Source organism: Xiphophorus couchianus, chromosome 22, assembly GCF_001444195.1.
Source record: "Xiphophorus couchianus chromosome 22, X_couchianus-1.0, whole genome shotgun sequence".
Classification (NCBI taxonomy): domain Eukaryota; kingdom Metazoa; phylum Chordata; class Actinopteri; order Cyprinodontiformes; family Poeciliidae; genus Xiphophorus; species Xiphophorus couchianus.
In genome coordinates, this window is record NC_040249.1 from 25,765,316 (window position 1) to 25,790,268 (window position 24,953).

Sequence of the window (24,953 nt, forward strand, 5' to 3'; positions counted from 1 at the left end):
TATGCAACCTAAAGGTTCTGGTGGTTCTGTAGAACAGGAGCAGAGTCGGATGCAGCGCTGCAGAAAAGCTTTTATTTTGTTTGCTGGCTGAAGGAAACAGAACATTGTAGAACATTATGAATATATGATCTCTCAAAATTACAGCAAAATAAGGAGCTGGAGTATCAGATACCCGACTCCAGAACTACGACCCAGAACTCTGACAGAACCGAGTCACTGCAGCGGCGCCGCTCGGTACCGCGGGCCTCAGGTGCATAGAAACCTCCAGGCCGCCCCTCAGGTAAAACTCTGACCGAGGCGGCAGGAGGCGGTGTGTTCCTCAGGTGGGGGCCGGGTCCGTCAGAACCAGACCAAGGCAGAACGTGAGGCGGGGCAGGGATCGGTCGGGTCCGGTCCAAGGAAAAAAGCAGCGGGACATCAATGAGTCCAGAGGAGGTCCAGAATACCGGCTGGGTCTGAGCTTCAGGAGCAGAACAAACCAAAGACCCAGTTCCACCGGTTCACACAGACAAAACTGGTTCCACACCAGTTTCCACCAATCTAACTTAAATGGTTTCTACTTTTGATCAAACCAGACTCCGAGTGGTGGGTGGAAAATAGTCTGAAACCAGTTTACACCAGAATCAAACAGGATTAGACTGAACAACTGTAAACCGGTTTCAGACTTTGTTCCACTGCATTCACAACAATCTGGTCTCAAACCAGATTAAGTCAGCATGAAATGGGCTTTAAGATGGTTTCCTATAAACTGGTTCCAGGTCTGTTCAAATTGGCTTTAGCTGAGTCTGCTTCCCTTTGGACCCGTTTACACCGGGTTCAAACGGGTTGAAATCAGTCTGAGATTGGATTGTTTTCAGACAGGTTCACACTGGCCTGTGATCAGTGTGAACCTGTCCCAGACTACTTGAAACTGGTTTAATCTGGTTTCAAACCAGCCCAGCTATTTGCTTTGGTGGAATCAGACTGGTGCAAACCAGTTCCTCTGAAACTGGAGTCAAAACCGGTTCTGAGCCGCATCCCGTCCCGTACTTTGGCCTAAAGAGAACAGAATCAGAAAGTGAAAGCGAGTGCAGCGAGGGAGGTCAGGGGTCAAGGAAGGACTGGATCGTTCCTGTCGGCCCAAATGTCCTCAAGGTGACGTCACGCGGCTGGGAGGGGGCGGGGCTTCGTCCTCGCCTCCTCGAGTTCTGACCCGACTCAGTCAAAGGGGCTGAAGTCCCTCTCCAGGTTCTCGGACTCGTCGTCGTCGGAGAAGAAGTCGTCCTCGTCGATGTCGTCTTCGTCGTAGTCTTCGTGCCACTCGGGAACGTACTCTTCGTCGTACTCGTCATCGTCGTCTTCCGCCTCCTCGCCGCCCTCCTCGGCGTTGTACGTGTTGTTGTCCGAATCTCCAGAGTCCGACCCGCGGTTGGACTTGGACCTGAAGGAAACCACAGGTGAGACACACCTGGCCCTCACCTGCATCTGATTCATTCCTGCATCAGGACCAATCAGATGCAGTAAGCGTCTGATTGGTTCTCTAAACGTCTGAAACTGATCTGGGATCAGGTGACCTACAAGCAGAGTTTGAGGGACTGATGAGGACAGGTGAAGGACAGGTGAGGGACAGATGAAGGACAGGTGTATCCAGGTGAGGGACAGATGAAGGACAGATGAAGGACAGATGAGGGACAGATGAAGGACAGGTGTATCCAGGTCCAGCTCTGACCGTTTGTTGGTGTCCGTGTGGTTGGACAGGCTGGACGCCTGCGTGGTCTCGGGCTCCTGGCCGCTCTTGGTCTGGTAGCCGACCCTGAAGTCCTGGACCAGAAACACATCATGGAGTCAGACTGGAGAGTTCACACTGGAAACTGGTTTAAACTGGACTACCAGTGACTCTGGATCAAACTGGATTCATCTGGAAGTTTTAGAGATCACAGGTTCCAAGATGGCGCCCTGAGAGCAGCAGCCAATCCCTGAAGCTCCTGAAACCGTTTGTAATAGATCTGCAGGATTTCAACCTGAATACTCCCGACGCCCTCTGGGTGGCGCCACGGCTGCCTGGAGTCGGACCCGAGACCAGGGACTAAACCGGTTTACCACAGGTCATATTAATCCGTTTTGAGGTGGTTTAATCTGGATTGAAGCACCTGGGTGGAGTGTTGCAGGATGGCCAGCAGGCGCTCCTGGATGCGGCGGATCAGCTCAAGGCCCGTGTTCAGATGTTCTGGTTTGAGCAGCCGGACGCAGGAGGCCAGGTCAGTGCACTGCAGCAGAGTCTCCTCTGAACACAGAAACCAGTAAACCCAGTCAGACCAGTGAGGCCTGCGGCTGTGCTAGTGGTTAAGGCCGAGTCTCACCCAGCAGGATCTGCAGGGCGTTGGTGTGGAGGTCCAGCGCCTCCGTCTGCTGCTCCATCACGTCCATCTTCTCCGTCTCCTGGTTGTAGTAGCTGTAGACGCAGGAGTAGGCCAGCACCTGCAGACACAGAGCAGGGCACAGTTAGCGCGCCGCTCAGCTCTCCGCAGGCCAACAGGAAGAGGAAGTTACCTTTCTGCCCTGAGCAACAGGAAGAGGAAGTTACCTTTCTGCCCTGAGCAACAGGAAGAGGAAGTTACCTTTCTGCCCTGAGCAACAGGAAGAGGAAGTTACCTTTCTGCCCTGAGCCAGGACTTTACAGGCGTCGATGACGAAGGTCAGCGACTTCATCTGCAGAGCCTCGTTGATGGACGACACCTTGCTCTCCAGGCCGACGGCGAAGTCCTGCAGCACAAACCAAACTTCCAGATGCTGCCTGCAGGCCTGGCACGGCGCCCCCTGCAGGACGCCACGCCGCACTGCTGCTTTGGTTGTGATGCTGAACTCTGTCCTGGTCCAAATACTGGAATGGTTCTGGTTCAAGGTCTGGTCCCGGTTCTGGGTCTGGGTTTGGTTCTGGTCCCGGTTCTGGGTCTGGTTCTGGGTCAGGTTCTGGGTCTCGTTCTGGGTCAGGTTCTGGTCCCGGTCCCGGTCCGTACCTTGGCCTGATGGTGGAAGGTGCATCTCTCGTTGTAGTCCTGGAACTTCTTCTCCTGCCTGGCGGCTTTACTCACCTGCAGGAAGGAGGGACAGACAGTGAGCGCTGGCTGCTCTCTGATTGGACGAGGCGCGTGACGACGTGGCGGCGAGGCGACCGACCATGGCGGAGCAGTTGTAGTAATCTTTATGTGTGGGCTTCCATGGTTTCAGGCAGCGCCAGCAGAAGCCGTGGTTACATTTGGCACAGGTCATGCTGGGAACAGACAGAGACCTTCGTCACCTTCGTCACCTTCATCACCTCATCATCACGTCTTCGTCTTCCTCACGTACTGCAGGCAGCCCTCGTTCTTCTCGATCTGCGCCTGGCAGCTGGGGCAGCGCTTGGAGATCAGCTTGGCCAGATGTTTGCTCTGGGCCTCCGTGCTCATCCCCTCGTAGAACCCGCCGTCGTCCATCCACTGGGACATGTGGCTGCAGCTGGCTGGGTAGTGGGCCTGGGGGCAGAGGTCAGGAGGTCAGCGTCGCACGGACGGCGGCCCGCAGCGGGGGGGGCCCCGACCGGGAAGCGGCTTCTGGACAGTGACCCGCCCTTAAACCGAGGCGGACCGCCGGCGCCCCCCTGACCCGCCCTACGGCGTGACCTCTGACCTCAGGGAAGTTGCAGCTGAAGCAGGAGGACCAGCAGCAGCGGGAGCAGGTGCCCACACTGCCCACGGCCTCCTGGCAGAGGATCTGGTCGCAGCCCTGGGGGTTGGTGCACCACGTCAGGTTGGAGCAGCACTCCACGTAGCCTCTGAGCAAGGCGTTCTCGTACTGCGCAGAGGAGAGAGGGGTCAGAATCCGGACGCCCCGCCGGGGGGCGCGGGGCGGCGTTACCTTGGCGACGGTGTCCCTGTCCGTCAGGATGCCGAGGAAGAACTGGGAGGTGGGCTGAGCCTGGCAGTCTGTGATCGGACAGTTGCAGTTCATGACCAGGTTCTGTTCGATCCGCGCCGTCAGGTACTCCTGCCAGCAGGACTGCAACACACACACACACACACAGGTTCACACACAGAACACACACACACTCAGACCCCGGCAGCTTCGGGGCAGTTCTGACCCGGCAGCAGTAGTGCATGCAGCTCAGCGTGGGGACGGGCTCGGCGTCGGGGGCCCGGGGCCCCAGGCAGACGGGGCAGGAGGGGGCGGGGCTCGGCGGCTGCGGGTTCCTGCAGGTGAGGCCGGCGGCCATGATGAGGGCGTCGGGGTCGTCGGTGTAGCGCTGCACCAGCAGGTCCACGTTCCACCTGCAGTGGATCAGCAGGTGTTCGGCCCGGTCCGAGTCCAGGCTGAGGGTCGCCAACACCTGCTGGGACAGGGAGAGCGTCGGTGGCCTGATCGCCATGGCAATGCAGGGCGAGAACCGCCGGGAGGCCCAGGTCGTCGGTGCCGCCACAGAACCCACGAAGAAACAGGGCGTCGAACTCTGACCTGCTGCACCGTCCGCTGCATCAGCTGGCGGACTTCCTCCTGGGTCATAGTCCGGCCCATCGAGAACAGAACCGAGTCCAGAACCCCGTCCTCAAACCGCTGCGGCGCCGGTACCAAACTGGGAACATGAGGACAGAATGAGACGGACAAACATCCAGCGAGGCACAGACGGCCGGACACTCGGAGGCTCCGATGTCTCATTTTATCCCTAAAGCCTTCGTGGACAGCAGACCTGCGGCTCTGTCTGAAGCGGGTCAGAACCGGGCCGCCGCTACAGGCCGTGTGTGCGCGTGTGGTCGGGGGTCGCACCTGATGTCGGCCGTGCTGTCCTTCCTGGAGCCGGCGCGGCCGAAGGAGATCTGGGCGTGGCCCTTCTGGGGCGTGGCCGGATCCTCGGGGACAAACTCCACGATGTGCGGATTGTCGTCGTTGCGGCGGACGCAGCCCTTGTTCATGACGTGCATGATGCAGGACAGCACGTCGCCGGTGCTGCAGCCGAAGCGGCCGCCGCCCGGGGAGCGAGCCGCTTCCTGCTTCTGGCACGAGTCCATGACCTGCAGCAGGACCCAAATCATCCTCCACACAGCTGATTATGCATTTATTTCATTTCTAAATATTGTTTTAATGGTGTAATGAGGTTATGTATGAGCAAAGTTGCAGCTACATATGCATCCTAATAAAAATAAGGCTGCAGGGCAGGGGGGCAGTGGGGCAGAGGGGCAGTGGGGTGGAGGGGCAGAGGGGCGGAGGGGCAGTGGGGTGGAGGGGCAGAATGGCGGCGGCTGACCTTGAACACCAGGTTGTCGATGTGCATCTCCTTCTCCTGCTTCATGATGTGGACGATCAGGCAGTAGATGAAGTTCCTCTTCCTTTCCAGCGTTCCCGCCGCGTCCTCGTCCACATTCAGGTACGTTTGCCGGGGCAGCAGCTGCAGCGACGCAGGCGCGCCCTGCAGGCTGTGGGACGCCACCTGCTGGTTCAGCTGCAGCACAGCTGAGGACAAGAAGAAGGTTACAGAGGAAGAGGAGGAGGATCAAGGCTGCAGCTCTTACCTGTGCTGGGCTCCTCCTCAGAGCTGCAGGTCAAAGGTCCTCCGTCTGCGATGAGCGGCTGCAGAGCGTGCAGCAGCACGGCAGCAGACAGGCCGCTTTCCTGCAGCAGCTGCTGCACTCTGACCTCCTGCAGACACACGATGGGTCAGAACCAGCCAGAACCCCGGAGGCACCGAGACCCGGCTGGATCCTCACCTCCTGAGCATTGAAGTGCAGCAGGACGAACATCTGCAGTGTGGAGACGTGCAGCGTCCAGCCGCCCAGCCGCAGCTCGCCGTGGCCCAGCCACGTCCACTGCAGCCGCCGAGGCTTCGAGTGGCTCAGGCTGTACATGGACTGACCTGCAGACACGGGATGAACCAGCCTCAACTAGGCCTTCACTAAACCCTGCTCTTTAAAGCCGGGTAAACTAAAGCCCGGCTCCAGACCAGCAGCAGAACCGGAGCCAATCAGAACCTGCTGAACCTCAGTGGTTATACGGGCTTAACTTCAGATAAACCTGGTTTAATCCAGGATGCACGCAGCTTAAGCAGCAAGCAAAGCGGTTTAAACGCAGTCAGGAATAAAGCAGAGATAAACCAGTTCACCCAGTGTCTGGCCTCACTGGCTGTACTGGAACTCACTGTGGCTGTAGAACTGGGTGAAGTGGTTCAGGTAGGAGCAGATCTCAGCTGGAAAATGTTTGGCCGGTTCAACCAGGAAGCAGCCCGAGGACACGGCCCAGCACCGTGGAGACAGAACCAGGACCTGGACCTCCGCCTCCTCCTCGGACTCCTCCCAGTCTTCCATGACCTGCGGCAACAGGAGAAGGACAAAGGAGGAAGGAGGCTGGGGGCCGGCGGCGCTCCCTGCTGCCCCCCTGCAGCCCGCGGCCCCCTACCTGGTCCTGCTCCTGCAGGTGGCGGTCCAGCTGCTGCAGCCGGTACAGGTGGAACTCCTGCTGCAGCTCCGCCGACTCACTCAGGTTCTTCAGCATCTGCTGAGGGAAGCGACTCGGGAAGCAGCTGCCGATCTGGTCGATCACAGCGCTCTCCAGCCACACGTTGCCCTGGGCGAGCAGCCGGTCCCCGAGGTAGTACCTGCACAGGTAGGAGGGGGGCGGAGTCTCATCGCTGCTGCAAAACCGGGCCGGTTCTGCTGGGGCATTCCTACCTGTAGAAATGCTCGAAGGTGTTGGCGAGTTCCAGACCCGATAGGAAGAGCATCGGCTCCAGGAACTGCTGCAGGCGCTGCAGGGTCTCCGCTCCACCAGAGGGCGCCGCGCTGGCCTGGATCATGTGGTCGATGTACTGAGCGAAACGCTCACTGACCTGCAGACACAGGAAGTTAGGAATGGAGCTATCAGACTCTGGAAACCTGAGCCTCACTGACACGAAGCAAGGGGGCGACCAGAAAGCCTGGAAAAGCCTGGCTTAAATCAACCTGGATTAAATCTGAGTTAGTCCAGGATTATTAACTTCTTCCATCAGTGGCTGGAAAGACTGAGGACATTCAGATGTCCACTTTGGACAAAATAAACAGCTGCTCCGTAGACAGAGGCTCAAACACAAGAGAACCGCCATCTGGTTCATTTACGTCTCAAGGACCAATGAGGACGAAGGACATTGTTTTAAACACAGACATGTCCACACTTTGAACAAAAAAAGAAGGTGGTTGGAGAGAAGAGTGAAAGAAGCCATTCGTGATCCACTGATCAGAGACGGCTTGACAGGCTAGACCCGTCCTCTCAGGTGATCACAGGATGGGGCCCTCGACGGCCCCATCAGAGGCCTGAATCTCCTCTGGAGGGTGAAGCGTGTCATTCCTCCGTAGCAGCCTTAAGCCGGACCCTCCTGATTAGATCAGGCCGGTTCTGGACTCACGTGCATGGCTCTGAGGATGGAGAGCTGCAGCAGCGCAGCAGAGAAGCCGTGTCTCAGAGCGAGGACGAAGGCCGTCTGCTGTCCGAACAGCTCCTCCATGGCGTTCTTCAGGCGCAGGTACAGAGTACAATAACGCTCCACAAAGTCCGGCAGGCTGCAGCTGGACTCCAGGAACTTCTTGACCTGGTGGAGCAAGTGGATCATATCATGCAGGGTTCAAAGTTCATGACCCAACAGGACAGATGACAGGGTTTACATTGGTGTGGCCTTACCTGCCGCTGCACCACTCCCTGCCAACAGAGGGCGATGCCTGCAATGCTACTGCTGCTCTTCACCTTGGGCTTGGATGAAGACGAGGAGGAGGAAGAGGAGGCAGCAGAGGAGTCTTTGTTTTTACCCTCTTTACCATCTAGAAGACAAACGGCACAGGGTTGTTGAATGGAGCGGGGTGAAAAAACTGAAAACTGCAGCCACAAACACAAACAAACAAGAAAAATTAAGCCAGGCTGCGGCTCCTTCCTCTGCTTCCCTCTCACCGGGAACCGGATCAGAACCGGGTCAGAACCGGGACCACCATGGGAGGAGCTCAGTGGTTGAAACTCAAAGAAAAACATGGCCACATCTGAACGAAGCTGAGTGGTTTGGTGGGTTCAGGCGCGCCCTGCTGGATGCCTTTACACCTGCAGGGTTTTAGTTTTAGTGAGCAGCGCCCTCTTGTGTTGAGTCGGCAGATTGACAACCCACTCAGTGTTCTCCATCCAGCAGGGGGAGCCGTGCCAGGATCCTGGCCTCATCGGGACCAATGAAATGAGAGCAAAAGAAAAAACAAACGGCTTCAGAACCAAAGCTCATACTCACTCTTCAGCTCTTTGCTCCGGTTCAGAACCTCTGCAAACAAAACAAACTCCTTTAGTCTCCAAACTGCCCCGGGGGTGAGGGAGTTCTCATTCCGCCCCGCTTTGAGTTCAGATGATGAACAAATCAGATCAGTACCCGAACCAGTTGGATCACTAATCCGAACCATTGGATCAATAACGCAACCCATCAGATAATTAACCTGATAGGTACTCGGATCAGTGATTTCCACATTGGATCACTAACCCGTCAGATTAGTGTGAAACCCGTCAGATCAGTACCAAGGGTTCCCCCCAGAAGACCTGTTGAGGCGGTCCACCATGGTTTTGTATTACAAGATGTTACTGGAAGACATCGTCTGTCAAACACTATTTAAACCCACAACTACAGTCTTAAATGCAATTAAAATGAATATCAGCTATTTGCTCTTCTGTTTACTCCATACTGCGTCAGGAGCCTCATCAGGCCCTTCAGGGCCCCATAAATGCTAATATTGTAACACAGACCACAGACATATAAATGCAACATTTGTTTATTGAGATTATCAATGCTGCTAAATTTGACTCAATGGTTTCAGCCAGTGATGATTCTAGCCCTGCACCTCAGGTCGCCACCAGTCCTGTAAAATACGGAGTCCTCCCATATTTGGCCGTTAAATGTTTGTCCCGAATTGAACAGATACATAACTGTCCGATAGAAACGCCTTTCATACACACATCAACACTACGTTTAACAATAATGACCAAAATAAAACAGGAATATTAAGGTCAGCTAAATTGTAATGTCTGGAGCTAAAGAATCCCAGAACGCTACGGACCAACGCTGCCGTCACGGTTGCCTAGAGACGGTTGCTACGCAGCCGCGGTGAGCTGCTATCAACCCGCGTCTTTTTAAAACGTCCTCTGGTAAAAATACAGAGGTGAGGACGAGACGCACATCCCAGGCTGGACATGTCAGTGAGGATGGATACTGTGTCCGTTGTGGCGCCGTGTGCTGCTGAATGACAGACAGAATGGATCAGGAGAGGAACCGCAGACCCGTCAGAACAGGGTGGGTCCTGGAGGCCCGGCATCCTGCATGTTTTATTCTCTCCCTGGTACCAACAACCTTCTCAGCAGGTCAGTGATCTTCTTCGGCCTCTAATGATCCATCATTGGATTCAGGTGCGTTAAACCAGGAAGAGACTAAAACATGCAGGATGCCGGGCCTCCAGGACCCACTTTGGGCTCCACTGCGTCAGAACCTAAAGAACCAGACATCAGAATCTCTTCATCCTCAATCATCTTCCGAGGCTGATATGGTACAGAACATTTAGCCATGATTAAGTTTCTTGTTGTGCTTTTAGTCGACGATATTGGTTTGATTATTTGTTTAGCTTGTTGAGTTTGGATAATATTTACGGTAATAAATAATAGCAATAGCCAAAATAATTGGCCATTTAAAGAACAAATCATACAAACAGATCAACAGTAAATACATAAATATTTCCTACATTACTTTCTGTGTGTTTTATTCAGAAATGTTGACATACACTGCCTGGCCAAAAAAAACGTCACCACCAAAAAATGGTCACACTCTCTAATATTTTGTTGGCCCGCCTTTAGCTGTGATTACAGCCTGCATTCGCTGTGGCATTGTTTCAATAAGCTTCTGCAGTGTCACAAGATTTATTTCCATCCAGTGTTGCATTAATCTTTCACCAAGATCTTGTATTGATGATGGGAGAGTCTGACCACTGCACCAAGCCTTCTCCAGCACATCCCAAAGATTCTCAATGGGGTTAAGGTCTGGACTCTGTGGTGGCCAATCCATGTGTGAAAAAGATGTCTCCTGCTCCCTGAACCACTCTTTCACAATGTGAGCCCCATGAATCCTGGCATTGTCATCTTGGAATATGCCCGTTCCATTTGGGAAGACAAAATCCATTGATGGAATAACCTGGTCATTCAGTATATTCAGGTAATCAGCTGACCTCATTCTTTGGGCCACAATGTTGCTGAACCTTGACCTGACCAACTGCAGCAACCCCAGATCATAGCACTGCCCCCACAGGCTTGTACAGTAGGCACTAGGCATGATGGGTGCATCACTTCACCTGCCTCTCTTCTTACCCTGATGCGCCCATCACTCTGGAACAGGGTAAATCTGGACTCATCAGACCACATGACCCTCTTCCATTCCTCCAGAGTCCAATCTTTATGCTCCCTAGCAAACTGAAGCCTTTTTTTCTGGTTAGCCTTCCTGATTAGAGGTTTTCTTACGGCTACACAGCTGTTCAATCCCAACCCCTTGAGTTCCCTTCGCATTGTGCGTGTGGAAATGCTTTTACGTTCACAATTAAACATACTCCTGAGTTCTGCTGTTGTTTTTCTTCGGTTTGATTTGACCAAACGTTTAAGTAATCGCCGATCACCATCATTCAGGATTTTTTTCCGACCACATTTCTTCCTGGAAGACGATGGTTCCCCACCATCCTTCCAGTTTTTAATGATGCGTTGGACAGTTCTTAACCCAATTCTAGTAGTTTCTGCAATCTCCTTAGATGTTTTCTCTGCTTGATGCGTGCCAATGATTTGACCCTTCTTAAACAGACTAACGTCTTTTCCACGACCACAGGATGTGTCTTTTGCCATGGTTGTTTAAGAAATGAGGAGTTACTCATTGCATCAGCTGGGGTTAAATAACTTGTTGCCAGCTGAAAGATAATCGCCTATGCAGTACTTATCCAATAGGAGGCTTGTACCTATTTGCTTAGTTAAATCCAGGTGGCGACTTTTATTTTGGCCAGGCAGTGTATTTTATGGTTAGTTGTTCAGTGGTCATTTAATGTATTATTTCACTAATATTGTATTAATGTGGTTTAGTTTGGATAATCTGACTTCCTGTAAATGAAGAAAAAAACATGCAAACCAAAGAATCTCCAGACCCAGACCTGCAGCCCAGGGGCGGTTCTAGACGGGGGCCAACAGGGGAACCAAAGAAATTATACTAAATAAATGTCTTTTATAAATGGTGTTGGATTTTTTTAAACCTTCACACTTTTACTTTAACAATGAATTAAACATTATAGTGCTGCACTTTTAGCTGCTGTATGGAGATAGGGTCAACTTTCCATCTGCCAGGGATCTGCAGCCTGGACCTCTGAAGACACAAGTGGCTTTTTGATTCATTTAATATAACAAATTATCAAATGATGAAATATACTGCTCTGCTTTTTGTTTAACTCTTTTTTTAAGTGCCCTCCATGAACAAACACCCATCACACTGTCTCCTCTAGTAAATTTGGTCTAGTTATGGTAGCTAATATTATTTTCTGTTATAACCTGAGCTAGTGGGAGCATATAAATATTGAATAAAAGGGGTCCTAGGACTGAACCTTGGGGTACCCCACATGTGACCCTTTGACCTCTTTGATGAAAAGTTTCCAATTGAAACACAGAAATCCCTGTTCTTTATGTAGGATTCAAACCAGTTAAGCACTGGACCGGAGAGTCCGACCCAACTCTCCAGTCGATTCAGTAATTTTTGTGATATTTATGAATGGAAATGGCATAAAATATTGGCTTTATTTATTTGAAGATTACTTTGTAGTTATTCAGAACAAAATGTTTGGATAAATAATGGGTTGGTTTGATCCTGGTTCTTAGTCTAGTTACTCTTGTTAGACTTAGACTGACTTTATTATCATTCTGCATGCACAGGGTGAATACAGAACGAAATTTCGTTGCATACGGCTCAGGACAATGTTTTGAGCTTCCAATGTTGTGAGGTTACTCCAGAATAAAATAAAATACAGTATAAAATATGAATATAAATATAAATATAGAATATAAAGTGCAGGACTGACAGTAAAATAGAAGTTACTTAGCTCTGTACATGTGCAAGGTATAAAGTGGAGACCAGATTTTGAGTGCAGTCCAGTTAAGAGTTCAGCAGTCTGATGGCAAGTGGGAAAAAGCTGTTTCAGAACCTGGTGGACCTGCACCGGATGCTGCAGAACCTCTTTCCAGAGGGCAGCAGGGAGAACAGTCCATGGTGGGGGTGTGAGTGGTCACTGACGATGTTTCGGCCTCGGGACACGCAGCGCTGGGATGAAATGTCCTGAATGGAGGGAAGGGGGGGCCCCGATGATCCTCTCTGCTGTCCACACCACTCTTGTTGCTGTTTTTGAAGTTTGATTACTGACTGTTGTGTTGTTTTGTAATTAATTACCCAAATCTCTCTGGAGTCATTTAAATAATGTCAAATTAAAGAACAGCGCAGGATGTTTGGGTCAGGCTGGTTCTGTGTGAACAGAAAGGTGTTTGGTACTGAAACTATGACAGACTCACTTCATGAACTGTGAACTGAAATATTAAAACCCGACTCATCATGTCCACTTTTCCATAGATGGACAAACATTCTTGTTTAAAGAAAAAAGGCCAACAGCCGCATAATGTTCAGATAAAAATAAGGGTAATGCAATTTCTACGTATGATTTTCAAATGAAGTTCAGGTTAAAGACTAGTTTTCCCTAATCTTCTACCTTGATAATAAACTGGTTTTAGGTTTATTAATCCTATGAATTTACTAAAATGTTCTTCAAATGACATAGTTTTGCATAGTTTTGAGTAGATTTTATTTTAATTTCCGGGGCAGCATATGTTAGATTTGCCAATATTTTATTTTAGCAATTTTTTTATCTGATTACTTCTCTTGGGCCTTGGTCTTGCTGGGGACTAAGCACCCCTAAAGGTCAGATCCTAGATTCATAGCATACATAAATTAAAAGATTTTAAATTGTTTAACTTTAAATTTAAGATTTTAAAGGAGCTGGCAAGTTTATTTTGTAAAAGCTGAAAGAACAATTTTCAGTTAAATTGTTTTAACACAGCTACAATCTAATACTGTGAATTTGAGCTCTGTTCTCAAATACATCTCAGTAAACTACAATTATAACTAATTGCTTTTTAGGCTGGCCAGTTAAACAACTCCTTTCTCCCAGACTTCACTAAATCCATGTTGAAATGTTGTTAGTGGTGCTTATGTTCTAAGCAGCAAAAGAGGCCATTTAGTCAAATTCTGCTCAAGGCCTCATACAGCCTTGGACCAGCCCTGCATGATGAGCTAAAGCTGCTGAACTGCACATCTCTGCTGGATACAGAGGGACAAACGAGAAGATTTAATTTATGTGGCTTTAGTAGCTCTTGCATTTCCTGTCTGTTGAGTGTTTTTTATAAGCGCCACAGAAACTGTTTTGGTTGCCTGAGCTTTATGGGATTAGTTTATCTGGTCTCTCTGCAGCCGCCCGCATTAACTCTAGCTGACTAAGCAGCTGACATGGTTTGATGCATCATGTAACCGTAAAAATAAGAAAAAATTATCATAAGATAAAATAAAACCAGTGATGCACAACTATGAGGCAAGTGTGAAAGCTCCTCCACAGGCTGAACCACTTAACCACTAATGCACCGGCCAACCGGGACCACATACATAAACTTGATCAGTGCAGAAACAGAAGCAGGTGCTGAGCAGCAAGTTGAGATGTAAACACCGCACATAATTCCTTGCCCACAGAGATAAATCATTCTCAACACTCACTCAATGCGCACCTCTGAAAGAGCGACTACAGGTTATACCATAGACCTGCATAAGCAAAGCTAACGCAGTGGGTTTTAATTTCCTACCTTGATGTAGAGTTCTCCAAAGAAACCTAATTCTTCAAAGGGGGTTGATGTAAATATCCATATAGGCCAACCTATGTCCAGTCAGAGCGAAAAGAGGCGCGTGCAATCCGCACCGCAGTAAACTTCAGACATCAAGCAGCGACAGTGAGTGAGGCAGTGCAAAGAGGCGCCAGCAGTGTGACTGGTCTAGGCTCCCGGCTTTGTGGCCTGTTAAATGCATCAACTATAAACATATCTTTTAGGAATAATTCTGCTCTGCCGGTAAAACGCTCAGCGTAACAGAAACGCTTGCAGTCCAGCTTAGAATTTAAAAAAAAAATGTAAGCAATTTCTTTTTCTAAAAACAAAAACAAGCAACACTTAGCCTGGAGGGATGGGGACAAGTAAAGTCTGGCTATCTGCCAGGCTTATAATACACTGGGGGAAACCCTGAGTACCCCAGACCATCAGATCATTAACCCATCAGATCAGAAACCCCACCCATCAGATCAATACCCATGCTGTTGGATCAGATGCCCATCAGATCATGAACCCATCGAATCAGTACCCAACCTGTCAGATCATTAACATCAGATCATGAGCCCATCAGATCATGGACCCACCAGATCACAAATTAGTACCCCAGACTGTCGGATCATGAACCCATCAGCACATGAACCCATCTAATCAGTACCCAACCTGTCAAATCATGAACCTGTCAAATCAGTATCCCAACTGGTCAAACCATGAATCATCGAATCAGAACCCAACCCATTGGATCAGTACTCCAGACCATCAGATCATTAACCCATTGAATCATAAACCCATCGAATCAGTTCTCAACCTGTCGGATCAGTAATCCATCAAACCATTAACCCAACCCATCGGATCTTCATCTTAACCTCAACTTATCAGGTCACAAACTGGTCCAGCTAGCTTTGCTGGTTTCACTCACTGGACTTCGCTGGAGGTTTGAGCTCCTCGCCGTCAGCTGAACTCGTGTCCACATGGACCAGCAGGTGAGTGAGGCGTCTCACTCTGGAGTTAAAGATAGCGGCTCGGCTCTTGCAGCGGCGGGCCACCTCCGAGTTCTCCAGGTACTCGCTGAGGAGCCACGACAGCGGACTGGATGCTTTTGATTCTGGATAGAACATGAAGCATAGTTCAGGCTCAGAAAGCTTCAATAAGGAAATATTTACAGACCAGAACCTCCTAAAAGAAAGACCTATCAACAAATCAAAAGTTCAGAAACCACCCTTGCGGATACTTACACCTTCTGGAGGGTCCAGTGACACACAGTTGACATTCTGAAGAGAGTGAAGTGTCTCAAAACAAGTTATATCTTTAAGTCTTAGTAATACATCCAAGCTGAGGCCTTCTTGTTATGAGTAACCTAGACATTCCACAAATAGAGGCTGCCATACATGGATAAAGTTTGGGAGGTCCAACATACACAAGCAGTGGCATATTGGAGGCAGTGAGGGTGTTCCCTGCACCATTAACAAAGTTAGAGGGATGCTAGATTCGGGGGGGGACTGTTAGGCTTTGTCCCTCCCACCGGTCTCTTACTTTTGATTCACTTAATCTTTAAATTTCTGTGCTTTCCCAATCTGTAAATATACTTGGATTGCGTAATAAATGTATTTCCTTGATTAATCTGGTCTTACAGAGTCTTCACTATATAAGACAACCCCAAAATATAATGTTAGGAAAATGTTCTTAGAGAAACACACAACAGAGTGATCTTCACTGAAGGAAAATGTTTGTCATCAGACCAAACCTGCAGATTAGAATAAGCTTGACATCATTGGTGTGTGTGGGTAGGAGTGGTCACCTGACAGCGTGATGCTGTGGACGATGGGGCTGATCAGAGCCTCCCAGCAGGTCCGACCCAGAGCTTCGGCTGCTTCAGCGTCCGGCAGAAACCGATCTGCAAACATCTGTTCATGTCTCAACGCACTGTTCAGCCTAAACACACACAGATTCAAGTTCTCGGGTGAGTCAGCAGTGGCTGCAGCATCATTCGTTGACAGGCAGAGAAGAGTTTGTACTTGTTGAAGAGCTGCAGCAGCTGAGCCTTGTCCTCCACCACCTCCTGACACCAGGTATGGGCCTTGGTACTGTAGAACAGGTAGGTACGGCGGCACAGCTGCTCCTTGAACACGGGCCAGAACGTGGGCTTCGGACCCAGAACCTCAAAGCCGTGGACCCGAGTGTCGATGCCACCCTGCAGCACAGAGGGACGGATCAACACCTGTGGAGGAGGCCCAGGACGTTTGAGGAGCAGAGACTGACCTGCTGGCATCTCTTAATCCTGATCTGGATGATGGACCAGAACCGGGTCATGTTCTCCAGGAGAACCACGCGGCTGGCTGAGGCAGCGACGTTCACCTGTAAAGATGGAGCGGGGTCAGATGGGGAACCGCCCTCGTTGACCTGACCAGAACCAGACTCACCGTGTTGAGTTCTGTGTTGATGTTGGCTGGGTCATCCCCGCCCAGAACCAGGATCCTGGCCGGCATGTAGCTCGAGTCCTCACTGGCGACTAGGATGGCGAGTTGTCTGAACATGGAAACATGCAATATCAAAAGTCAGGTGACACAGGCAGGTAGACCAGCTATAACAGAAGGCCACATCACAAAGCCACGCCCCAAAAAAAGACGCCTGGCAACAGAACCATTCACCTGAAAACTCTTGAGAGAGAGAGAGAGATGACCACCCCTGCCTGATAACCACACCCACCTGATGACCACGCCCTTGTGCATGTAAATGTTGATGAAGTGCGAGCCAGTGCACCCATTGGATTCCCAGTAGGTTTTGGGGTTCTTGTCAGTCAGCTTGTTGGCTCTATGGTGATTGGAGGAAACCTCCACCTTTTCCCAACATTTATCCTCCTTGAGCTCCACACTGGAGCCTGGGAACATCAATAGGGACACCAGTTAGACCAGTTTCAGAAACCACTCTGTCCATGAACATAAAAGAACATCTGCACTGACCTTGGCACAGGTTCCTCAGGAAGACGTCGAAGAAAGGGATGTTGATCGGCTGGTGGCTGCGGCGGTGCTCTTCGATCTGACCCAGCACCATCTGACACACAACAGGAAACACAGGCAGCACATGACTCACAGCAGCCAATCACTGGAGACCATGAGGACCTCAGCTCTTTACTGCTGGAGATGATGCTAAGATGTTCTCCAGAGCGTCTCCAGGTCCAGGGACCCTGCAGGCGCCCACCTGGATGCATCCGGCCAGCACGCTGGTGGTCATCTTCTTGTAGAGGCTGGCGTATTTCTCACAGTCACTGATGAGGTCTCGCAGCTCGGTGACCAGCAGCAGGTTAGTGCTGTGTTTGTCCAGAGCCTTCACCAGAGACTCCTTGGTCCCCAGGCGGCACATAACCACTGCATAGTCCTTGTTCAGTGAAGCCAGTCGGTACAAGAAGCGGATGAAGAGTTGCACAACCTGTGGAGTCATCATAGCAGGTCAGCCTCTCACCATGACCACTGACCTCAGAACCAGGAGCGCTGCTAACCTCTCTGTCGTTGATGAACGCCGTCATTGTCGACAGACATGGCTCAATGCTCTCGTGCCATGGCAGCATGTCCTCCTCGTAGTTGTCCAGGAACTTGTTGAGGATTCTGCAAGTACAGTCAAATCAGACAAGGTCCAGCAGCACCAATGGGGCCGCTCTCGGCAATACCAACAGTACCACCACAGCAACAACAGCTCCAGAGGCACCAGTGGCACCTTACCTGAGGATGGACAGCTGGACCGCCCGGTCAGCTCGGTGCTGCTCCATCAGGCGGACCAGGTCCTGGTAGGTGTCCCGGCTGCGGGTGACCTGCATAAAAAGACGAGATGAGCTGTTGAATGGCAGCAGCATCGATTCTGTGGGTTTGAACAGATCTTTTCCAGTACCTGTCGGCGCTCGTCCTCCAGCTGGAACGTGTCATCGCACAGTAGCTGCTCCAGGGTCTGGATCACCTCTTTGGTCACCGTCAGCTCCTTCAGGCTCACCACCAACATCTGCAGCTCTGTGTCCTTAAAGTCCAGCTGGTCCTGACTCTCTGAGAAAGACGACCCGGTTTATTTATAGAACAGTACCTGTCGTCCATAGAACCTGTGGCTACTTGAGCTTACCTTAAATACAGAAATAAAGCTGCTTCATGGAATAAACTAGACGATCCATCTGCCTCACAGACTAAAGTAAACAGGGTGTATACCTCACAGATTAAAACAGTGAGGTATACACTGGTGGTTTTAATTTCCTGAAGACATTCCTATAATCTATTATTTGACTGATGATAGATCAGTCAGAAGATCTAGAGTTGGTGGTGATCAGTCATCATTGATCATCTGATAGATGATAGATCAGATGATAGATGAGATCCATCATCTGATCTATAGATCAGATCTGATCTATCATATGATAGATCTGATCTATTAGATGATAGATCAGATGATAGATCTCATCTATCATCAGATCTATCACCAGCCAGTCATACCTGTCCATAAATCCTAACTGGTCTCATCAGGATCTATGGATAAGTATGACTGAATATCATCAGCATAAGGATGGAGATTTATCCCATGAGGTCTAGTGATTTCAAAAATTGGAAGCAGATGTATAGTAAAGAGAACTGGGCAAACCAGAGCCCTGCGGTTCTCCAATAACCTGATGATGTAAACCAGCCTAGTACTGCTCCCCTGGCCCTTGATCCCCTAGCATGTTGGGTCTTTTCAGGAGCAAAACGACCTCAGCAACAGTCCGAGTCAGGGAAAGGGGCCTTGGCCATCCCCGCACCAAAGACCCGTACCTTTGCTCTCCAGCTTGTGCACCATGGAGATGTGGTTGAGGGCGATGATGGCCAGCATGGTCTCAGCCCTGGACAGTGTCAAACACTTTTTCAAGACGGTGGTGACACCGCAAGCCACCAGCTGCTCTGCTAGACTCTTGTGGCTGGCGATGAGCATGATGATGACCAGGAGCCCATTCCGAACCGACAGCATGCAGCTGCACAGAGAAACGGTTTGAGCAGGAAGTCATGGGAACAGGGCGCTGCATCTCGGAAGGAGGACTCACCCTTTGGTCTTCAGCATGAGGTCGATGGCAGAAGGGATGGCGCTCAGGAGGCCCTTGGAGCCTTCGGGAGTGGCCGAGCCAATGCTAGCGAAGATCTCCAGCATCATCTGGGTTCCCGACTCCGACAGCGGCAGGCTGCTGCCGAAGCTGCGCAGGTCGTGCTTACTGGCGCCGGTGATGACCTTTAGCGTCTGAGAAAGAGGACTGGGTCGTCATCATCATTGTCAACAACATAAGAGAAGACGGTGAGTCTTACCGCCAGCGCTAGCTGGAGCACGTGGACCACCGTAGAGAACTCCTGCATGCAGGACAGGACCGCTTTGACCCCGCCCTCCGTAGCGAAGCACACCCTCCACTCATACTTCACCATGAGGAGGTGGGTCAATCTGAGCGTGCTCATAACCACGTCCCTGGAGGAGGAGCCCAGCAGCTCCACCAGCAGCTTCAGCACTTTGTCACTGTCAGAAACACACCGGCTCAGTCAGTCTATTTCTTGGACAGAGTCATTGGTCCAGTCTATGTCCTGGACAAGGGCTATTCTGACGTCTCTCACCGAATGGTCTGGGCCGAATCGCTCCTCATGGAGTTCTTGTCCTGTGCGCTCTTCTCCTCCAGCAGCCGCGCCATGAAGAGGACAGTGGCCAGCTGCTGGGTTTGTTCTGAGGCCGAGCTTCCCTTCTTCAGGATGTCCACCACCTCCCCCAGCTTCTCCAGCAGGCTCTTCTTCCCCTGAACCCGCGGGTTGTTGAACACTGCAGGAAGACAGCATGACACCTCATCACCAACATGGAGACAGACGCTCCTCATCATCATGATGAAGATGTCCCCACCTTTCATCTTGTCCTCCAGGTCATCTGGATACTTGCTGTCGTCCTCAGAGGGAAGCTCGCTCTCCGTCTCCGAGGAGCCAGAGTCCAGAGGAACTTCCTTCTTAGCCTTCTTGGAAACTGAGCCTTTAGCTGAGGAAGAGGAGGCCGACGATGAGGAGGTCAAGCTCTGTGTTCCTCCTCCCAAAGCGGGTGGAGCCAGGGAGCTTTCTGCTGCAGAGAGACGTAGAGTGAGCAGCGTGGTAGAGACAGGAAGGAGGAACCTAACTCTCACCCAGCAGCTCTTCGTCCTCCAGGCTTCCTCCTCCTCGCCGCAGGTAGTGCTTGCAGAAGGCGTGGGAGCAGAGCAGGTCGTCGAGGCACCAGGACGGCAGCGCCTGCTTCAGGTAGTGCAGCAGCTTCTTGGACACGTCTCCGGGGACGGACAGGCCGATGAGAGACGCATCATCTGGCTGCACCTCCTGGACAGAGGACAGAGATGGGTCTGCCGGCTCTAACCCGGAGACAGGGGACACAGCGAGGGGCCCCACCTGGTCCTCCAAGCTCTGCTGCAGCAAGCTGTGCAACTCCTGCTGCTGCTTGGGCTCCAGCTTCTTGATGAAGAACAGCACCTCCCACCACTCTGCTCGGCTGAGCAGCAGTGGTTCCGCCTGCAGCGCCTCGGTCAGGTAGGGCAGCGAGTACAGGCCCCCCGGCGGCTTGGAGAAGAACGTCTGGCTGACTGGGGGCAAAGGAGGAGGAGAAGAAGAGAAAAGCTGAGGAGCAGGGGGAGTAGCGGGCAGGAAGTCCATCTTACCTGCGGTGAGTTTGAGCGTTTCGGTCAGGGTGGAGGCCTTCTCCTGCGTCTCCCTGTCGGACTGGCTGCTGCTTCCGCTGCCCAGTATCTCCACCATGTGCCAGTGGACCCAGTAGGTTCTGGACAGGGAGTTCCAGTAGACCTGCAGACAGCACAGCGTGATCCAGAAATGGCTCCAAGCTGACAGACGCAGCAGGACCCGGTCCTCACCTGAACGGGCGGCGAGCCGTCGTTACTGTAGCGGAACTCGCCCTCGTCGCCGGCGCTCACCTCCTCGTAGTCCTCCAGCATGCGCACCGCCATGCCGCTCTTCAGGCTGTCCTGGACGTACTCCACGTATGCCGAGCGGCTACTGAAGTCTGACCGCGCCTTGAAGCCGTTCCCGCCCCTCTTCTTGGTTGGCGTGGCTGCCGGCGCCGAGTCCGGGGAGCCGGCGGCCGGCGACACAGACGAGGTGCAAAACCGGGGCTGGAAGATGGAGCGGAGGATGGGGCGGGGCACCTCCTCCGCCAGCTCTTTGCCGCAGGCCATGCCCCCTCCTGACTGCCGTCCGGAGCCGTCGGGAGCCTTCCGGTTCCGGTCCCAGCCCATGACCCGGACCAGCTCCGAGATCAGGTTGGCCATAGCCATGGTGAAGTCAAACTCCTTCTGAAGGCGGAGGAGCTCTGACTGGTGGGCGGAGCCTGTAGCGGTGGGGGCGGGGCTACCATCCTGTCTCTCTGAGCCTGCCTCCGCCCCCGCAGTGTTCAGCTGGTCCATCAGAGACGTGACGCACAGGTATCGCTTCACCAGGGAGAAGAGCAACTTCCCAGGTATCTGAACAGACAGAACCGGATCAGAATCAGAATCAGAACCATCTGATTCTGGTCTGGTTATGACCCAAACTAACAGAATTGTGTTGCTACAGTATCCCACAGATAGCAGCTTTTCCTGATTCTAAAAGAAACTGAACCCCCCAGGTGTGAGGTGGGGCTACCTGGGGCAGGTGGAAATACCTGGGGCAGGTGGATGCCCTCGAAGGAGATGCCGTGCTCCTCGGAGGACGTGGTCTCAGCGAACAGCTCCAGCAGGGTGTAGCGGTTGTCGAAGTCCATGTGCTGCTCGATGCCGTCCTGCTGGCTGAGGGACAGCAGGACGTAAGCCCGGCTCCCTGCAGGGAGACATGGGGCACCGGGTCAGAACCGGGTTAACGAGGTCAGCCCGCCAGACAGCAACGGAATCGGGTCCGTCTGGGTCAGCCCGCATCGCAGCAACAGAACCGGGTCTATCCGGGTCAGCCCGCCCCACAGCAACAGAACCGGGTCAGCCCGCATCATAGCAACGGAAACGGGTCTATCCGGGTCAGCCCGCATCACAGCAACAGAACCGGGTTTATCCGGGTCAGCCCGCCCCACAGCAACAGAACCGGGTCAGCCCGCCCAATAGCAACAGAACCGGGTCTGTCCAGGTTAGCCTGCATCATAGCCACAGAACCGGGTCTATCCGGGTCAGCCCGCCCAATGGCAACAGAACCGGGTCTATCCGGGTCAGCCCACATCACAGCAACAGAACCAGGTCTATCCGGGTCAGCCCGCCCCACAGCAACGGAACTGGGTCTGTCCAGGTTAGCCTGCATCATAGCCACAGAACCGGGTCTATCTGGGTCAGCCCGCCCAATGGCAACAGAACCGGGTCTATCCGGGTCAGCCCGCATCACAGCAACAGAACCAGGTCTATCCGGGTCAGCCCACCCCACAGCAACGGAACCGGGTCAGCCCGCCCCACAGCAACAGAACCGGATCTATACGGGTCAGCCCGTCCCATAGCAACAAAACCGGGTCTATCCGGGTCAGCCCGCATCACAGCAACAGAACCAGGTCTATCCGGGTCAGCCCGCCCCACAGCAACAGAACCAGGTCTATCCGGGTCAGCCCGCCCCACAGCAACAGAACCGGATCTATACGGGTCAGCCCGTCCCATAGCAACAAAACCGGGTCTGTCCGTTTCAGCCAGGTTCCCCAGAATGCAGCTGACCTGCGTCGTGTGAGGCCAGCGCCCGCAGCATCTTGCCGGCGCTGCGCCTCGTCTGCGTCTCCTTGTTGCACAGCAGCTCCATCAGCAGGTTGAGGGCGCCGGTCTCCTTGAAGACGCCGACCAGCGAGCCGATGCTGGCGTAGGCGCTCAGCACGTGGATGGTGTGCATGATGTTGATGGAGAAGTCGCTCTTCTTGGCCATCTGCTTCCGGGCGCGGCACACCAGGTTCTTCACATCCTGCTTCATGTCGGACAGTTCCACCTCGTCGAATGTCACGTCTGCCGGAAACTCTTCGCCGCCCTGAGGTGCTCCGTCTGCCGCCGTGCCGCCCAGCTGCTTCTCCTGCGGCTGTAGGGGGCGCTGCGCTTCCGCCTTCCTCTTGCCCAGCAGCGTGGGGCAGTTGGCGAACACGTCCTCCATCGTCATCCACATCAGGATGTTCTCCGGCTTAGCTTCTCCTGACGTGGAGCTGCCGGACCCGCCTACGCCGGTCCCTCCGCCGCTCGGGCCGCCCGTCTCGCCGGCTCCGCCCCCGCAGCTGGACCCGTCGTCTACGGTGACGAGGCACCAGCGAATCAGGTACTCCGTCTGGCCGTCGTGGGTCCGGCGCTGGCGGATCAACTCCTCCGGGTACGCCTGCAGGCTGGGCCCCAGCTGGACCAGCAGGTTCCCGTTGCGGCGCTCGCCCACCATGGTTGCTATGGAAACAGAGACACACATCAGAAACGGTCGAGGAACTGGACCTGGTTTTGTTTTATCCTCAGAGTCTGGAGGAGGAGGAGCCCGCCCCACAGGAGGAGGTTCTGTTGTCTGGAGGAGTTTGACCCAGACCAGAACTTCCAGACCAGAACCCCTCCCATCAGAACCTCCATCCTTCTTGGTGTCCCTTGGTGACGTTTCAGTCTAGGGTTCTTCAGCTGCACTCTCCCTAGCAGGACAGTCCAGTTCCCCCTGGATCCGTCAGAACCGAGCCCACTCAGGTCCTGAGGTTCCTCCAATCAGGGAGCAGCTCCACAAGTCAGCAGGTCCCGGTTTCTACCTCATGTGATCGACAGGTTTACTAACTGTTTAACTAATGATTTAACTAGTTAGCAGCTTAACTAACTTCACCGCTAACTAGCTAGCTGAGCAACTAAAGGTGTTTCTGTCCCTCTGTGCCGTTGACGCAACGTGCTGACGTCACACCGAAGTCCGCTCCGGATTCAGAGAGTGTAAGATTAGACCCGTAAGGAGCCAGAACCTGCTGCAGTCCTGGATCATTTAAGACTCTGGTCTGCTGGTCCCTGATGTTCCGGAGAATTCGGCTCGGTTAAACACCAGAACCTGGTAACGGCTGAGGAGAACCGGATCCAGCAGCTGTTAGAGCTACACAGTTCCGGTTACAGACAGCATATGAAGCAGACCCGAAGCTAAACCGAAGCGGTTTGGAACGGTTCTGGATCTAAACAAACCGTGTAGAGAACACAGTCGGCCGCTCCGGACCGGAACCCGGTGGGCCTGCCCCCCTCCTCAGTGTGAGTCCGGTTTACCTGGCGAGTCCCGCACCTGCAACTGCGCGCGCACTTTCCTCTTTCGCCTTAACGCACTCTTTTCCAGCCTGGTTCTGTAGGTTCTGTCCGGGTTCTGCCGCAGGTTTGATGCGCACTGTCACACCACGGAGCGCGTCTTCCGCCTCTGTGCTAATCTTCCGGTAAGCTGTTAGCGCAGTAGCGCCCCCTCTGTTCGGAGGAGTTCTGTCATGACGTCACGTTTTATCGGTTTGGTGCATCCTGGATTCTACGGAGATCAGCTTCACTCAAACTTAAATAAATACTGTCATAAATGAGTACATAATTGATGATTCCCCATGAAATAACATCAAATTAAAATGTTAATCTGGAGATCATGTCGTCAGTCACAGTTTTATTTATTTATTTCATAAGAGTGTTTTATTTTGTACAGTTATTTCATGGGCTTATGTTTTCTAACTGTTTTTATTTCATGTTCTTATATTTAAACGAGAGGGCGGAGAAGGCCACATTCAGGGTATTCAGAACCAAAACGAGAATCAGAACCGAACACAGGAGACAACAGTTCCTGTGAAAACAACTCTGTGAAAACCTGAGATGGTTCATGTGAAGCTTCTTTTGACCTTGTCATCAATCAGAGGTTCTGATGGATCTGAAGCAGTGTCTGCGGTGTTCTGGTCAGCAGGGGGGCTCAAACGAGTAATTTGTAAGTATTCAAAATGACTAATTATTTAACGTAATTATTTATTACGTTAAATAATTCAGTTGTTCCAGTGATGAAAGACCTCAGCAGGTTCTCCAGGAGGCTGAACCTCCTCTTCAGTGTGAAGAGGAGCAGTCCTCA

General features: G+C 52.3%; 1 protein-coding gene across 7 annotated transcripts; it reads right to left on the reverse strand.

Annotated features, from left to right (window-relative positions):
* Window positions 1-58: 58 nt before the first annotated feature.
* On the reverse strand, window positions 59-24,303 carry cul9 (cullin 9). Of its 7 annotated transcripts, none has more exons than XM_028006284.1 (45): window positions 24,131-24,300; window positions 22,601-23,299; window positions 21,583-21,737; window positions 20,798-21,403; window positions 20,588-20,729; window positions 20,322-20,512; window positions 20,066-20,252; window positions 19,795-19,923; window positions 19,518-19,716; window positions 19,221-19,422; window positions 18,965-19,155; window positions 18,699-18,895; window positions 17,800-17,948; window positions 17,634-17,722; window positions 17,414-17,519; window positions 17,116-17,343; window positions 16,878-16,968; window positions 16,624-16,795; window positions 16,338-16,443; window positions 16,177-16,272; window positions 15,933-16,108; window positions 15,716-15,849; window positions 14,837-15,022; window positions 8,240-8,269; window positions 7,654-7,790; window positions 7,382-7,564; window positions 6,672-6,829; window positions 6,400-6,598; window positions 6,143-6,311; window positions 5,715-5,860; window positions 5,520-5,646; window positions 5,255-5,460; window positions 4,777-5,021; window positions 4,468-4,585; window positions 4,097-4,342; window positions 3,874-4,014; window positions 3,646-3,810; window positions 3,328-3,491; window positions 3,157-3,250; window positions 2,997-3,071; window positions 2,632-2,742; window positions 2,340-2,457; window positions 2,130-2,263; window positions 1,709-1,800; window positions 59-1,420 (listed from the first exon to the last, which is right to left on the reverse strand). In XM_028006284.1, the coding sequence occupies exons 2-45, from the start codon at window positions 23,292-23,294 to the stop codon at window positions 1,198-1,200; spliced, it is 7,707 nt and encodes a 2,568-aa protein (XP_027862085.1). In that variant the 5' UTR covers window positions 23,295-23,299; window positions 24,131-24,300; the 3' UTR covers window positions 59-1,197. The 7 variants fall into 7 exon arrangements, 6 of the variants coding, with proteins under 6 accessions (XP_027862085.1, XP_027862083.1, XP_027862082.1 ...); XM_028006282.1 differs by having other exon boundaries at window positions 19,795-20,001; XM_028006281.1 differs by having other exon boundaries at window positions 19,795-20,004.
* Between the last annotated feature and the right edge of the window lie 650 nt (window positions 24,304-24,953).

Excerpts from the sequence above, each read along its gene's own strand:
- cul9 (XM_028006280.1), bottom strand. The coding sequence starts at position 23,294 with ATGGTGGGCGAGCGCCGCAACGGGAACCTGCTGGTCCAGCTGGGGCCC. Across the intron at positions 16,796-16,877 it reads CCTGAGGAACCTGTGCCAAG|GCTCCAGTGTGGAGCTCAAG; the intron begins GTCAGTGCAGAT and ends TGATGTTCCCAG. Across the intron at positions 5,861-6,142 it reads CACCCAGTTCTACAGCCACA|GTCAGTCCATGTACAGCCTG; the intron begins GTGAGTTCCAGT and ends CCGTGTCTGCAG.